Genomic DNA, 17,715 nt, shown 5'->3' on the forward strand with positions numbered 1-17,715 from the left:
ACATAATTCACACATCATCCAGCTCACCATTTAAAGTATATAATCCAGTGTTTTTTAATATCACTGGGTTGTATAACCACCACCACAGTCTAATTTCAGAGCATTTTCTCTCCTCTAGAAAAAATCCTGTAGCCATTAGCAGTCATTCCCCATTTACCCCCCTGCCAGTCCTCCTACCCCAGCTCTAAAAAACCACTAATCTACTCTGTCTCTATAAATTGCCCTATTATAGACTTTTCATAAAAGTGGACTCATACAATATGGTGTCTTTTGTGACTGGTTTTTTTCACTTAGCATAATGTTTTCAAGTGTCATCCATATTGTATCATATTTTTACTTCATTTCTTATTGCCAAATAATATTCCATTGAATGGTTATACCACATTTTGTTTATCTACTCATCAGTTAAACAGTTGGGTGTTTTTTCACTTTTTGGCTATTATGAATAATGCTGTTATGAACATTCATGTACAAGTTTGAGTGTGATTATGTTTTTATTCTTTTGGATATACAGTATTCCTAGGAGTGGAATTGCTAGGTCATATGGTAACTCTGTGTTTAATCTTTTGAGGTACTGCTAGACTGTTTTCCAAAGTGGCTGCATCATTTTGCATTCCCACCAGCAATGAATAAGGATTCCACTTTATCCATATCCTCACCAGCACTTTGTGTTCTCTGTCTTTTTGATTATTGCCATCCTCGTGGGTGTCAGTTATCAGTTTACTCTTTCTCTGTAGAACTGGCCTTGAAACCAGTTCTTTAAGATCAGAGTACAAATAATTAGCAAGTATGAATAATACCTGATGATAACATTGAGTTAGTATCCTCCAATTCAGTGTTTTAGGGCTTATAAAGGTTATTTCTTTTCTAACTAACAGTATAAAACAGTGGTTTCAGTTAGAAAATTTTATTAACTTCTTTTAGGACTCAAATATATGGTCATGGTCATTGTAGGTTTTTGTTTTTGTCTTTTTGTGTTTACATCTTTATTTTACACAACGGCCATTGTTTTGTGTTTCCATTTTGTTTAAATTTTGAAATTTAAAAGGACTCAAGTTTCTGGAAATACAGCTCTCCCCATTTCCCTCATTTTAGATACAGTTTTTCACACCACAGTTAATTTTACTTAATTTTTAATATTTATTTTTAAATAAATATTCTTTATAGAAAGCTTGGGAAGTAGAGAAAAGGAAAACAATTCTATCCAGGGATAGTCTTTGTTAATGTTTCAGTGTACTTATTTTAAGTTTTTTACCTATGCTTTCTTTAAACACAAAATTTGGATCAATTAACATATATACACTCTTGTACATATTTATTCATTCTAGCATGTTCTTAAATGACAATATTGAAAGGCAATTGAAATGTCACTATTTTTCATTATATTCTTCTGAAGCTTGTATTCCTGGCTGAGGGTTATGATATGCACAAATGTGGCATCTCTGTCAGGCATTACCTCACTCTCAATCCTCATTTACGGAAACATTGCTTGGTTGATAAGGGTTTAGGGTTGCAGATTGGAAACTTTTTTTGGATCCATTATTTCCTGATAAGGGTGGCTTCTGTGTTATAAAAGGTGAAGATGCTTTTATAGAAATGTAAAGCTTACAGTATATTGATTATGTCTTGAAAATTTCAAAGATGCAGATAGCAGCAGCAGCAATATTAACAAATGCTCCCTGTACTTGGCTCCCTTTATAAAATGGGAGTGCAGGTTTCTCCCTGGCTTGGCCAACCCCTTAATGACTTGTTGCTGTCTGTAGGTCTATGTCAAAGGTACGGTTCTCCCCAGCTTCTTGCAGGTGGAGCAGTCAAAATAATAATCACACTGTGAGTTTAAGGAGTGAAAGCTATTATGCAGAATTCTTTTCTTCAGCCACATGGAAACACTCACCCCTATTAGAGATTTAGTCAGACCCTCTGAAATAAAAATACGTCAAGTCCTTAGACTATAGGTCCCTTTGAAGCAACATAGTTAAGTATTTACCTTGGAATCCAGTTGGATTTTGCAAGTCAGGGAGTAGAAGTGGCTCTATCCCTGACTTAGTGGGTCCTACACCTCTTATGATGAAGAGAGTCAGATAATGGTGATAGTGATAAAAGAACTTCCAAATGGTCTTTGTCTCCTGCCGTTCTCCAGATGCCACTGCAGCAGATACCACAGCTTAGCATTAGGAGTAAGCAAAACTTAGCTATTTTCATATCTTCAAGTTTTCTTACTACTTCATTGATTTCTAAGAGATAGTTTACCATCTTAAAAGTCAATATTATATACCAAACATAAACTCATTAATGTTAGAATAGAGCAGGCACCTTATCAATGGTACTTTCTGCTCAACAAAATATTAAGAATGGGATCCTGGTGCTTATGTTTCCACTTCGGTTTGGGCACTCTGATGAACCAAAAAATTTTGACAATACACAGGAGTGTACTCTCCTTCATACCTACCAGAGTTTTGAGTTAGCTAACCCCCACATGGATTGGTAAAATAAAAACCTTGCATTCAAGTGGGGAAGTAAACTGTAAAGTTAACCCCATTTTAAGGATAAGAAAACTTGAGGCTTGGAGACATTAAGTAATATGTCCTATATCACCCTACTAGGGGGTCATGGAACCAGGACTCTCAATTCTAAGAAAGTTGCACTTTGAGACTTTACCTTAATAACCAATCTGGCTTTGAGATGTGGACCATAATGAATATAAATGGAAAGAGAAAATCTATCTACCCTGATCTTGCTGTGTCAGGGTCTTTGGGAAGACTGGGAAGGGGAAAGGAATACTGACTAAGTCAGTAAGTATCCTTTGAGCCCAAAAGGTGCCTGTCATTTCCCTATGTATTTGGTTATGTAATAGGATACATATATCTTCTGCCTTCAGTTAGTTTACATTTTAACATGGGAGATCCACAATAATATTCAACAAAAATATATCATTACCAAAGGGAATAGAGAGCAGAAGTAGGCAGATTGACTTAGGTTAATTGGGTTATATATATATATAATTATTGTACACTCATAGTATACTATTCACATATAATAGACACCTGGAATTATATTTGTGGAGCAGACATAGTTACTGCTTTCAGTGGCTTAAAATCTCTTGGAAAAAAACTTGTTTTGATTAATTATTACTTGCTGGCATGTGTTCTAAGCCTCTTTGTGTCCTCAGGTAACCAGTACTTGCAAAGTTATGTTACCATTGAACACTTTATCCTGAAAAGCCTCCTCATTCCAGCCTCTATCTCTGTGTCTCTCCATTTCTCTCCTAAGTCCTCCTCACTACATGTGTGCGTATGCACATACATGCACACAAACAACAACAACAGTATTAAATACCGAAGTAACTAAAACCCAAACAAGATGAAACTTTGTGCCATAGAACATAGTTTCTATTTGTTCTCTTTTGTCCATAGTCTGAATTGTTTACTGAAACTGAGGTCATTTAGGTTATCCATAGGATTGGACTTTTAAGACGAATTTATTAGTGATTGTCCTACCTACTGATGAATCTGTAGAGCTTTATGTACCAACAGGGTCAGATCTGCCCCACTTTGCCCCCCCACCCCATTCTCTCTACTCTATTTTTCTAGGAACTCTAGTCAGGAACCGCGGCCTACACTGTCCAACACAATCCAGAGGCCACAGCTAGGTTCCATAGCTAATGTACCCCTGGAGATGGGCTCAGGGCAGCTGGTACCCAGGTGAGAAAATGGTGGAAAAATAATTATTGAGCAGTCACCAGCTCGGGGTGGCCACCTGCAACCCTGGTTTTAAAAAAAATCTTTTTGCCCACTTCTCTCTTTACTGGCCTTTAAAATATAGACAGCAGCAACAGCAAACAGAATTGGATGTGGTACCAGGAAGAGAAGGGCTGACCAGTTACAATCATTCCCAGGTGAGTATTTGTCATCTTCCCTGAATAGGATGGTGAGCATTTCCTTTAAAAATGTTTCCTAGGCCAGTTAGAGTGTATGTGTATCTTTATATGAATCTTAGGGGTTGTTGAATTATCTTGTTAAACCCTGCTTGGTTATTACTGTAATTGTATTCTACAGGTCTCTGTTCAGCCTGTGACTACCACAGGGCCAGAACATAGCAAGCCCCTCGAGAAGTCAGATGGTCTGTTTGCCCAGGATAGAGATCCAAGATTTTCAGAAATCTACTCCAACATCAATGCAGGTATGTTTCTTCCTCATTCCCCTTTTATGTTCTCATTTAGATCACTTATTGATGGGCCTGATGCTGCCCAACCAATTGTCTTTCAACATATTTCCTCTTAAACATAACATCTCATAAGTAAATGAGAACTAATATACTGCAGCCCCTTGACTGGCCCTCCCCCCACTCCTTTTGGTCCACAGATCAGAGTAAAGGCATCTCCTCCAGCACTGTCACTGCCACCCAACAGCTATTCTCCCAGGGCAACACATTCCCTCCTAACCCCCGGTCGGCAGAGAATTTCAGGTGAGCCCCATATGTGTGTGCTGCTTTACAAGCCCCTGTGGGGTTCAGTTGTGGAATCCAAGTTGTATTCTTCCCTAGCTTTCTCTAATTATTTCAGCAAAGCAGTGGAGCTTGCAGGGCCAAGGGTGAGGCACGCTGCTTTTCTTCTTCCTAGCTCTTTGCACCTGCTCTGTTGCCATGTTCTAGGTTCCATCTCCGTGTGTCCTGGTCAGTGTGTGACTGTCAGTTTTTCTCATCTTTTCCAAATTCTGTTATCAAGTTTTCCTTTACCTCAGGAAAGTCAAGGGGATCTAGCTAAGCCACTAGATTATCCTTGACTCCTAGTTTCTGTGATAAATCCAATTTTTTAATCCCTTACCTCACCGTCTGTTCATTCCTAGGAATAATGGCCTGGCCCCTCCTGTTACCATTGTCCAGCCATCAGCTTCTGCAGGGCACATCTTGGCCCAGATTTCCCGCCACTCCAACTCGACCCAGGGAGCAGCCCCAACTTGGACTCCTAGCACACGTCCAGGCTTCTCTGCTCAGGTAAATCTTCTCATTTGCCTGTTCTCTGTGTATTGTTTTTTTTGTTTTTGTTTTTTTTCTCATACATAAAATTACTGTTGTTAGTTTAGAGACCTTTCCCTTAATACCTAGCCACCACCTTCCAGTTTGTTGGGAGTAGCTAGATACTTAAAAGCTATAGATAATCCAAAAATCTCATAAGGGTCCATGTTTTTCACATATTCACTTTAAATCAGAATTGTACAAAGAATATCTTGAACAGGTTTGATTTTCAGATTTGTTTACCCCCTGGAGTAAACTTAAAATCTAAGAAATTTCCACTTTGATCAGGGTTACAAAATATGGAACAAAGGAGGTATAGTAACTTATACCCAGTGATTTCCACGTACAAAAAGCAAATGTATTGAGAAGTCCTTATAATGTATAATTTATATAATGTTAATTCCAAAACAAATATTCTTTCTTATCAACAATAAATGTTTATATTGTGTAAACAATAGTTTAAGTTAAAAAGTCAGAACCAAAAGCAGATTCTAGAATTGTTAAATGCAGTATGATCTCAATTGTGTAAACATGCATGGGAAAATAAAAACTGTGGAAGGAATTATACAAAAATTTTAACCATGGGTCTCTGATGGTGGAATCATCTGTGATTCTTATTTTCTTTTTATTTTCCTTTACTTTCCAAATATTCCACAATGCATATGCATTCCTATTATAAGAAAAAAAAATTCCTAATTAAAGAAAAATCATTAGGAACAAGGTAATGCAGTAGAGACTAAATAATAAAATGATGCAAAGTTTTTTTTCTCTCTGTATTATATATACATATGTATTTTTTTTTAACACAATTTTATTCACACACCATACAGTCCATCCAAAGTATATAATTAGTGGCTCTCAGTATAAGCACAGAGCTGTGCTTACATCACCACAATCAATTTTAGAACATTTTCATAACTCCAAAAAGGAAAACCCATGCCCCAGTACTCCACTATTATTGAAACTTAGTTTTGGTGTAGTAACTTTGTTACAATTGATGGCAGAACATTAAAATATTACTGTTAGCTATAGTCTATAATTTGCATTAGGTGCATATTTTCCCATATACCATCTTATTATTAACATCTTTGTAGTTGTGACATACATTTGTTCTAATTCATGAAAGAACATTCTTATATTTGTACTATTAATCATCTTCATTATGCACAGCAGGATTCGGTATGTTATACAATCCCTTCTTTCATCCTCTAGCTTTCCTTCTAGTGATATACACAACCCTAAACTTCCCCTTTCAAACCATAATCACATGCACAATTCAGCACTGTTATTTACACACACGATCCATGCTACCATCACCTCTCCATTTCCAAACGTGTACAGTCATCCATATTAAAAATTCTGTACAGATTAAGCATCAGTTTCCCATTCTCTATCCTAATTCTGTCTTCTGGTAACATATTCTAGACAAGAACTCCATGAATTTGCTTATTATATTTAGTTCATATTAGTGAGCTCATACAATATTTGTCCTTTTGTGTCTGATTTATTTCACTTTACATAATGTTCTCAAGGTTCATCCATATTGTCATGTGCTTCAGGACTTCATTCCTTCTTACTGCTGAATAATATGCCATTGTATGCATATACCACGTTAGTTTATCCATTCATCTGTTGAAGGAAACTTGGGTTGTTTCCATCTTTTGACAATTGTAAATAATGCCGCTATGAACATTGGTGTGCAGATGTCTGATTGGTCTGCCTAATCATATGGCAATGCTATACTTAGCTTCCTGAGGAACCGCCAAACTGTTTTCCACAACAGCTGTACCATTTTACATTTCCACCAGCAGTGAATGAGTGTTCCTATTTCTCCACATCCTCTCCAACACTTGTAGTTTTCTGTTTGTTTAATAGTGGCCATTCTAGTAGGTGTGAGATGATATCTCAATGTGGTTTTGATTTGCATTTCCCTAACAGCTAGTGACAATGAGCATCTTTTCATGTGATTTTTAGCCATTTGTATTTCCTGTTTTGAAAAATGTCTTTTTATGTCTTTTGTCCATTTTTTAATTTGGTGGTTTGTCTTTTTATTGTTGAGTTGTAGGATTTCTTTATATATTGTGGATATTAAACCCTTATCATATATGTAGTTTCCAAAGATTTTCTCCCATTGAATAGGTTGCCTTTCACCTTCTTGACAAAGTCCTCTGAAGCACAAAAGTATTCAGTTTTGAGGAGATCCATTTATTTTTTCTTTAATTGCTTGTGCTTTGGGTGTAAGGTCTAAAAACCACCACCTACCACAAGGTCTTGAAGATGCTTCCCTACATATTCAGTGTAGGTTGTTATTGTGTCCCTAGGAAATTGTCCATTTCATTAACATTTTATGCTGTTCATGCTATCCTCTTAAGATCTTTTTTATTTCTATGGGGCCAATGGTAATGACTCCCCTCTCATTTCTGATTTTATTTATTTTCATCTACTCTTTTTTTCTTAGTCATTCTAGCTAAGGTTTTGTCAATTTTATTGATCTTCTCAAAGAACCAACTTTTGGTTTTATTGATTCTATTGTTTTTTTCTCAATTTCATTTATTTTTGCTTTAATCTTTGTTATTTCTTTCTTTCTGCTTGCTTTGGGATTAATTTGCTGTTCTTTCTCTAGTTCCTCCAGGTGTTCAGTTAGATCTTTGATTTTAGCTCTTTTTTCCTTTTTAATGTAGGCATTTAAGGCTCTGAATTTTCCTGTCAGCACTGCCTTCACTGTGTCCCATAAGTTTAACATGTTGTTTCTCATTTTCATTTGTCTCAAGATATTTACTGTTTTCTCTTGCAATTTCTTGAACTCACTGATTGTTTAAGAGCATGTTGTTTAACTCCATATATTTGTGAATTTTCCAGTTGTCTGACTGTAACTGATTTCCAGCTTCTTTCCATTATGATCAGAGAAGGTGCTTTTTATAATTTCAGTCTTTCTAAATTTATTAAGACTTGTTTTGTGACCCAGCCTGTGTTCTGTCCTGTAGAATGATCCATGAGCACTTGAGAAGAATATATATCCTGCTGTTTTGGGGTGCAGTGTTCTATATATATTTGTTAGGTCTAGTTCATTTATCATATTATTTAAGTTCTCTGTTTCCTTATTGATCCTCTGTCTAGATTTTCTATCTGTTGATGAAAGTGGTGTGTTTAAGTCTCCAACTATTATTGCAGAGATGTCTATGTCTATTTCTCCCTTCGTTTTTGCCAGTTTGTCTCATGTACTCTGGGATACCTTGGTTAGGTGCCTAGGTATTTGAAAGTTATTTCTTCTTGGTGAATTGCCCCTTTTATTAATATATAATGTCCTTTTTTGTCTCATAACATTTTTGCATTTAAAGTCTGTTTTGTCTGATATTGGTATAGCTACTTCAGCTCTTTTTTTGGGTTTTGCTTAGGTGGAATATCTTTTCCATCCTTTCACTTTCAGCCTATTTTTATCTTTCCGTCTAAAATTGTAAACAGCTTATAGATGGATCATATATTTTTATCCATTCTGCCAATCTGTGTCTTTTGATTGAGGAGTTTACTCTGTTAACATTCAATGTTACTATATAAAGGCAGTACTTATTTCAACCATTTTATCATTTGGCTTTTATTTGTCATATCTTTTTCTCTGTTTTTATCCTTTTAGTTACCCTTAGTGATCATCTTCATTTCTACACTCTCCTCTAAGCCTCTCTCTCCTTCTTTTCAGCTGGCGGAACTCCCTTTAGTATTTCTTGTAGGGCAGGTCTCTTGTTAATTAACTCTCTCAACTTCTGTTTATCTGTGACTATTTTAAACTACCCCTCATTTTTGAAGGACAGCTTTGCCAGATAAAGAATTCTTGTCTGGCTGTTTTTCTCTATCAGTATCTTAAATTTATCACACCATTGCTTCTTGCCTCCATGGTTCCTGATAAGAAATCAGCACTTAGTCTTATTTGGCTTCCCTTGTATGTATGTGGTGAATTTCTTTTTTCCTGCTGCTTTCAGAATTCTCTCTTTTCCTTTGGCATTTGACAGTTCGATTAATATGTGTCTTGGAGGGGTCTATTTATATTTCTTTTGTTTGGACTTTGTTGTGCTTCTTGGATATGCATATTTATGTCTTTTATAAGAGTTAAGAAATTTTTGGCTGTGATTTCCTCAGTGTTCTTCCTGGCCCTTTTCCCTTCTCTTTTCCTTCTGGGACACCCATGATGTGTATGTGCGCTTCATGTTGTCAGTCATTTCCCTGAGATTCTGCTCAAATTTTCCCCTTCTTTTCTCCATCTGTTCTTTAGTCTGTTCAAATTCAGATGCTCTGTATTCTAGCTTGTGGATCCTTTCTTCTTCCTCTTCAAATCTGCTGTTGTGTGTCTCTAGTGTTGTTGTTTTTTTTTTAACCTAGGAAATGTTGCAACCTAACATTTTTTTAAATGCAGTTTTACTGAGATATATTCACACACCATACAGACCATTCGAAGTGTACAATCACTGGCTCACAGTATCATCACATAGTTGGGCATACAACCCCATGATCGATTTTAGAACATTTTCGTTACTCCATAAAAGAAATAAAAATAAGGAAGGTAACCCAAATCCTCCCATACCCCTTATCCCACCCTATTATTGAACCATAGTATCATATAGTACATTTGTTACTGTTGATGAGAGTATTAAAATATTACTGTTAACTATAGTCCATAGTTTGCAATACGTACATTTTTTGCCATGTACCCCCTATATTATTAACTCCTTGTAAAAGTGTCATACATTTGTTCTAGTTCATGAAAGAACTTTTTAATATTTGTACAGTTAGTTACAGACATTCTCCACCACAAGATTCACTTGTTATACATTCCCACCTTCTGATAACATACATGACCCTAAACTTCCCCTTTACACCACACTCACACACCATTCAGCACTGTTAATTATTTTCACAATAACATGCTACCATCACCTCTGTCCACTTCCAAACGTTTAAGTTCAACCTAGTTAAACATTCTGCACATATTAAGCAACGCACCCCATTCTTTAGCCTCATTCTATATCCTGGTAACCTATATTCTATATTTTATGTCTATGAGTTTACATATTATAATATATCATATCAGTTCATATCAGTGAGATCATACATATTTGTCCCTTTGTGTCTGACTTATTTCACTTAACATAATGTCCTCAAGGTTCATCCGTGTTGTCACGTGCTTCATGACTTCATTCCTTCTTACTGCTGAATAATATCCCATCATGTGTATATACCACATTTTGTTTATCCATTCATCTGTTGATGGACACTTGGGTTGTTTCCATCTTTCTACTATTGTGAATAATGCTGCTATGAACATCAATGTGCAGATGTCTGTTCACATCTCTGCTTTCAGATCTTCTGGGTATATCCCAAGTAGTGGGATTGCCAGGTCTTGAGGAAACTGTACTTAGGTTCCTGAGGAACTACCAAACTATCCTTCACAAAGGCTGTACCATTTTACATTCCCGCCAACAATGAATGAGTATTCCTATTTCTACACATCCTCTCCAGCACTTGTAGTTTCCTCTTTAATAGTGGCCATTCTAGTAGTTTGCATTTCCCTAATAGCTAGTGAAGTGGAGCATCTTTTCATGTGCTTTTTAGGCATCTGTATTTCCTCTTCAGAAAAATGTCTATTCATGTCTTTTGCTCATTTTTAAATTGTATCATTTGTCTTTTTATTGTTGAATTCTAGGATTTCTTTATATATTTTGGATATCAAACAATTATCAGGTATGTGGTTTCCAAATATTTTCTCCCAATGAGTCGGTTGCCTTTTCACCCTTTTGTCAAAGTCCTTTGAAGTACTGAAGTATTTGATTTTGAGGCGTTCCCTTTTATCCATTTTATTCTTTTGTTGTTTGTGCTTTGGGTATAAAGTCTAAGAAATTACTGCCTATCATTAGATCTTGGGGTGTCTCCCTACTTTTCTTCTAAGAGTTTTATGTTACTGGTTCTTATATTTAGGTCTTTGATCCATTTTGAGTTAGTTTTTGTACAGGGTGTGAGATTGGGGTCCACTTTCATTCCTTTGATTATGGATATACTGTTTTCCCAACACCATTTATTGAAGAGACTCTTCTGTCCCAGTTCAGTGGGCTTGGGAGCCTTCTGAACAATCAATTGACCATAGATCTGAGTGTCTATTTTTGAACTCTAAATTCAATTCTCTTGATCAGTATGTCTGTCTTTTTGCCAGTACCATGTTCTTTTGCCCACTGTGGCTTTATAATATGCTTTAAAGTCAGGAAGTGTGATACCTTTCACTTCATTCTTGTTTTTCAAGATGTTTTTAGCTATTCGAGGCCCCTTTCCAAATAAAATTGATAATTGGCTTTTCCAATTCTTCAGAGTAGTCTGTTGGAATTTTGATTGGTATTGCATTGAATCTGTAGACCAATTTGGGTAGAATTGACATCTTAATGACATTTAGCCTTCCAATCCATGAACATGGGATGTCTTTCCATTTATTCAGGTCTTCTTTGATTTCTTTTAGCAGTGTTTTGTAGTTTTCTGTGCACAAGTCTTTTGCATCCTTGATTAAGTTTATTCCGAGATATTTGGTTCTTTTAGTCCTATTGTAAATGGAATTTTTTGTTGATCACCTCCTCAGATAGCTCATTACTAGTGTATAGAAAATTATTGGTTTTTTTTTTTTTTTACACCATTGATTCATTGATTTTTGTGTGTTGATCTTGTATCCTGCCACTTTGCTGAACTTGTTTATTAGCTCAAGTAGCTTTGCTGTTGTTTTTTTCAGGATTTTCTAAATATAGAATCATGTCATCTGCAAATAGTGACAGTTTTATTTCTTCCTTTGCAATTTGGATGCCTTTTATTTCTTTTTCTGGCTTAATTGCTCTGGTAAGAACTTCAAGCACAGTGTTGGATGGCAGTGGTGACAGTGGGCATACTTGTCTTTTTTCCGATTTTAAAGGGAAAGCGTTCAGTCTTCTCAACAATGAGGATGGTATGAGCTGTGGGTTTTTCATATATGCCCTTTATCATGTTGAGAAAGTTCCTTTGATTCCTACATTTTATTTTTTAATGTAATTTTATTGAGATATATATTCAGATACCATACAATCATCATTTTTGCTTTTATTTTTATATTTTGGAGTGATGAAAATGTTCAGAAATTGATTGTGGTGATAATGCACAACTATATGATGATAATGTGAACAACTGATTGTACCCTTTGGATGATTCCTACTTTTTGAAGTGTTTTTATCATGAAAGGATGCTGAATTTTATCAAATGCCTTTTTTGTGTCAATTGAGGTGATCATATGGTGTGTTACATTAGTTGATTTTCTTGTGTTGAACCACCCTTGCATACCTGGGATAAAACCCACTTGGTCATGGTGTATAATTCTTCTAAATATGCTGTTGAATTCAATTTGCAAGTATTTTGTTGAGGACTTTTGCATCTATATTTATTAAAAATGTTGGTCTGAAGTTTTCTTTTCTTGTAGTATCTTTATCTGGCTTTGGTATTAAGGTAATGTTGGCTTTATAGAATTCTAGTGTATTTTTAATTTGTTTTTGTGTCTTTAATTCCAATAAGATCTGTTATTTTTCTTTGTATGCTCTTGAATTCTTCCTTATGCTCACCTGGTGTCTTCTTAATATCCTTGATCTTTTTAGTCCTCTCCTTGAATTGACTTAGGCAATTTGTTTGAACATGTTTGATTAGTTGTTCCAAATCCTGTATCTCCTCTGACTTTTTAATATCTTCCTGTTTCTTAGTATGGCTTGTAATTTTTTGCTGATATTGAGCATCTGATTATGTTGATGGATTTATTCCAAAGGTTGGTTTCTCTCCCCTAGGATTTTGTTGTCGATTGGGTTTGTGATAAGGCTCTTCTTTGCTAGGTGGGTCATCAGTATTTCCTAGCCAAAACTGTGTCAGGTGTCTGCGCAGGGGGTGTAGACCAGATCCAAAGGGTCTTGGAGTGAGGGTGAGGAAAGGCTCCAAAAAGCCTACTTTTCCCTTCTACTTCTCAAGGCTGGCCTTCCCAGCAGATGGCATTCTTCACCAAATGGGCTTTTTGACATTTCCCTGAAAGTGCACTTTCCTGACATGCCCAGCAGATGGTGCTCTTCAGCAGCCTACTTCCATCAGCCTTACAGAGGCAGGCTATATTTGGCCCTTTGCCAGTTCTGCCTTTGAAGTGGTGGAAACAATGGCACAGTGGCACCTGACCAGGATGGGCTAGAACAGCAGGATCCAGCCATATAAATTTGCCAACGAATAGTTGGATGAGTAGTGGGTTGTCTCCCTCTGTACTTGGGGCAGAGGACTTCTGTGGCAATTCTAGTCTGCAACAGTCTGCCAGGTAGGGATCGGACTGCCCAATGCTGCTTGCCTCAAGGGTGGGATCTCTAACCACGGTTTCTCAGTCTCTTTGTACTGCACTTTCCTGGATGCTGCACAGAACTCCCCTGGTCTCTGGAACCCCAGAAGAGTTGATTTGGACAGTTTCCACCTGTCTGCTTGCTGCTTTGGGAAAGGAGAGGCCCCTGTAGCTCCCTCCCTATTCCCCCATTTTTCTGGAAGTCCTCTACATACAATTTTATACTGTTTTTAATACCTCTGATTTTTATATAACCTTACCCTTTATAAAATGCATTCATTTAAATAACTTCATTTAATTTTCACAACCTTAAATGTATAATTATTTTAATTCTTTAGTTCTTTGCTTTTTGTACTTTATTATAGCTGTCTTAAGAAAAAATGTCAAAGGAGAATGGGAGTTAATTGGAAGAAGTATACAGTAGGAAATAAATTATGAACTTGTTTTCAAAGAATGCACTGATTGACAGAGGGTTGACTCTGATGGGAATCATGTACCATAATGTTAATGTCCCGTTTGTTTTTCCCTGTCCCTGTTTATCCTTTAGCAGGTGGCTTCCCAGGCTACAGCCAAGACTCGTTCTCCCCAGTTTGGTGTGGGCAACTTTCAGACTCCATCATCCTTCAGTCCCATGCCCCTCCCCGGTGCTCCTACTGCATCATCTGGTGCTGCTGCCTACCCTAGTCTCACCAACCGTGGGCCCAACTTTGGTGAGTTGAGACAAAAAGGAGTGTAACAGGAAAATCACACCAGTAAAGAGAAAGGATTTGGTAGTTAAAATTGTTGTTCGTCTCTGTCCTGGGTTCACTGACCTAACTATGAGGAAATGCAAATGTTTTCTCTGAAAAGTGACAGTCTACTTCGAATTTAAAACCAAGCCACATGAAAAAGACCTCTGCCCGTATGTCAAAAAGCAGATAAGTTACTATAAATTTAATAGTGTGCAGATATAATGTAAATGAACAAAGGACTCTTTGGAAAGGATACCTAGAGAAGAAAAGTTAATTTGGACCTGGGTTTTGAAATAGAAGAGGCATTGATTGGGGGGCAGATAGCAGGAGAGAAAGGTATCCTAGGTAAAATTAATGGCTTGTGTGTAGTCATGTGCTAGTTCTCCTCTCCAGTACAGTTAGTAGATTGAAATTATTTATTCTTCCTTGCTATATTTCTAGTTCCCGAAACTGGACAGAGTGCAGGACAGTTCCAGACACGGACAGCAGAGGGTGTGAGTGTCTGGCCGCAGTGGCAGGGCCAACAGCCTCATCATCGTTCGAGTTCTAGTGAGCAACATGTTCAACAGCCATCAGGACCACAACCTGGCCAGCCTGAGGTGTTTCAGGTGAGAGGGTGAAAAGAACTTCAGAATATCAGAAGCTGGGAGTGAAAGGGTCAGGGAGTTGAAACAGAGAAGGAAGCACCCATAGATTGAGGTTGGGCAGGAGTGGGGGTGGGCAAAGACAGAGGAAGGACATGTAGAGATAAATGTCACTAATTGCAAAGATTGTGATCCTGGTGTGTCTGGCATTTAACCAGATCAGACAAAGTTAGTGATTTGAATCAAGCCCCATCCAAAGATGTTAAAGAAAGTTATTTTAGCCCTTTCGTAAAGCCACATCTCTACTTCTCAGTAGCTCTAGAAATAAAATAGGCAGGATCTATACAAAAAAGTACTGGAAATAAAACATTGATTACAGATATAAAGATATATTTATATAAGTACTGAGGGGATGCTAGAATGTAGTAATCTTAGGCAGGGCATAGGAAGCTAGTTATTGAAAGAAGGCATAACAGGTTTTAGTGGAAAACAAATAGGATAAAAGATACTACTTTTGCTTCTATAGGAGATTATATGAAATGTGGCAAGCAGACCTTCTCCTTTTTAAAATATTGAGGACTAGAAAAGAAAACTGCAGAAATGTAGAAGAAAGAAGGGACTAGGAAAAAAAGGCTGTGATCTAAAGGAGTCAGAATGTTGCGGGAATAAAGAACATTGGAACATTGCGAGGTGGCTTGATAAATGTAAGGGATCAGGTATGTGACCCAGCCTTACTCTTTTTCTCTCATTAGGAGATGCTGTCCATGCTGGGAGACCAGAACAACAGCTACAACAATGAAGAATTTCCTGACTTAACTATGTTTCCCCCTTTTTCAGAATAGAACTATTGGGGTGAGGATAAGGGGGTGGGGGAGAAAGATCACCATTTGTTTTTAAAAAGCAAATTTTTCTGTAAACAGAATAAAAGTTCCTCTCCCTTCTTTTCCCTCACCCCTAATATGTACCCCCTTTCCCTTCTGGCCTTTCCCCTGCCCTCCAGCCTCTCCAAGATAACATTTATAGAAGCAATGGAATGAATCCCCAAAGCTTTTGGGACTCTGAAAAATTGAAGCTGGATGAGGTATTCAGAATGCCTTTCCTTATGTCTCCTAACCGGAATTTTGTGCAGAGATGATTTGTGCTAATCATGGAGCAAGTTGGTAGAACCTAATATCCACTATTTGCCTTGGATGCTATGGCTTGCTTTTGGAAGGAAATTCTGAATAGGGCAGAGGGAGTAAAAATGTCCTCATATTTGAAAGATGGTAGGTATATATGGGGTTTTAGGAAGTGAGCATAGGCTCTTTCTGCTGCCTGTGAGCAATTTCTCTGGAAAGAAATTTGTGTGAGTGAGTGAGTGAGTGAGTTAGTGAGAGAGAGAGAGAGAGAGAATTCTTCTTTCTCCCTATTAGGGAGTTATGCAAAATTTGTCCCAGATTTTATCTCTTTCTTTGTGTTTTTCAGAGAGTCCTAAGGAGTTAAATCTTCCAGGTATTTTCCGCTTAGTATTGCAGCCAAAGAGTATTTAAATAAATGACTTTGCTGCACTTATTTCAATGCCCAGCCAATATACAACCGTGAGCAAATGTCTTCTGAAGTCTTTTGTTGATATAGTTCGTCTCTCATTGAACATATTTAGTATTAAGGCTGGGTCATTCCTGCTTTTGGTGCTTCACCTTATATGGAAATTTCAAAGAAATAGGCTGGCGAGATAAACTCTGATACCCCAGACTTGGCCATAAGGGTAATGCTGCATTTTTCTGTCAAAATCACATATGTTGTGTGTTCTGTAGAAGTTATTTCTGCATGGAAACTCAACTTCTTGGATTAGCAGTCCCAGTGAAAATCCTCTGTGCTAGGTGTAAACCAAATACAAAGCCCTCTTGCAAAGTAGCCTCTTTCAGCCCATCCTCAAGTGTCCAGTCTGGCAAGAAACCAAGATTTAGGTCTTTCCTGCACCTATAGCTCTTTCCCTGTTTGCTCCCCCTCCAATCCTGAGATTGGGAGTTGCTTTAGAGTGCAGGTTTAATGATTCCATGTGATAGATGGGGCCTGGACACCCACCTCAACAGGGTCACTTACTAATTAACTATAGCCATATAAATTCAGATGCAGGTCACTACTCTCACCCTTTATCTTCCTCAGGTAATGTCATGTGTATCATTCTTTTTTTTTTTTTTTTTAATTGGCTCTGGCCAGGATTTAAGTGCAAGACTGAAATAATAGAGGACATATTAAATGTAGCCATAGGGGACTGAGGAACACAGATGGCCTTGGAGAGGCTGAGGGAATGTCATTTACTGGGTTTCCCTCCCTGTTGTCTCCAGTATGGTGCAAGTAGCAGAGGGGAAAAGGAGACAGTTTATTTTTTTATTCTATATGCACACATACAATATACATATATATTTATATCACAATTTAAGAAACCAAAAAGTTGAGTTTCCAATGGAATCCTTGTTTTTTAATAATCGACTGTTTTTAAATGTGATCAGGACTTTAATATTGTACAGTTATTATAGGACTTTTGGGGAAGGGTAGGGTAGGGAGAAGATGCTCTGTGGGTTTTGTTTCTGCTTTTCCTTCAGGGTTTTATTTTTGATTGTTTTGTTTTTTTCTTGTTGGCCATTTTTGTACTGCTGGCATATGTGCTGAGCCTTACAGTGGCAAAATAATGACATGTAGCAAAGATTTTAAAACAAAATATTCTTTCCTTTTGTAAAATTTATTGTGTTGTGTGATCTCGATTGCGGCTTTATCATTCCTTTCCAGTTCCTAAACCACAAACACTCACAACTAGACAAATCCATAGCTTGAGCTCAAACATACAAAAATAAAGCACAATGTAAGTCTGTAATTTCAGGAATCAGAAAACCACAGGGTTCTGATAACTCAGTACCCCTTCCCTTTGGTTGTCCTCCTGATCCTGACACATCTGAGTAAAGTCAGCAGGGACATTCTGACCAACGGGGGATTGCCCAAGTTCTTGGATGAGGGGGAAGTTGGGACTTGAGACCACTAGGGCACATCAGGATGC

At 37.3% G+C, this 17,715-nt stretch overlaps 1 protein-coding gene across 9 annotated transcripts in view; it reads left to right on the plus strand.

Annotated features, from left to right (window-relative positions):
- The window catches only part of ARNT (aryl hydrocarbon receptor nuclear translocator), a 95,534-nt gene extending 78,132 nt beyond the window's left edge, over nt 1–17,402 (plus strand). For 4 of the 9 annotated variants that reach the window (XM_037826059.1, XM_037826066.1, XM_037826063.1 and 1 more), the window contains 8 exons: nt 3,591–3,701; nt 3,823–3,895; nt 4,056–4,179; nt 4,362–4,464; nt 4,845–4,992; nt 13,917–14,076; nt 14,539–14,705; nt 15,434–17,402. In XM_037826059.1, coding sequence (XP_037681987.1) covers nt 3,591–3,701; nt 3,823–3,895; nt 4,056–4,179; nt 4,362–4,464; nt 4,845–4,992; nt 13,917–14,076; nt 14,539–14,705; nt 15,434–15,523 — 976 coding nt within the window. In that variant the 3' untranslated portion in view covers nt 15,524–17,402. Of the gene's footprint in view, nt 1–3,590; nt 3,702–3,822; nt 3,896–4,055; nt 4,180–4,361; nt 4,465–4,844; nt 4,993–13,913; nt 14,077–14,538; nt 14,706–15,433 lie in introns of all 9 variants that reach the window. The other 5 variants (XM_037826058.1, XM_037826060.1, XM_037826062.1 and 2 more) reach the window with 2 other exon arrangements.
- Nucleotides 17,403–17,715: the final 313 nt, after the last annotated feature.

The sequence above is a fragment of the Choloepus didactylus genome, chromosome 2 (genome assembly GCF_015220235.1).
Source record: "Choloepus didactylus isolate mChoDid1 chromosome 2, mChoDid1.pri, whole genome shotgun sequence".
Lineage (NCBI taxonomy): Eukaryota > Metazoa > Chordata > Mammalia > Pilosa > Megalonychidae > Choloepus > Choloepus didactylus.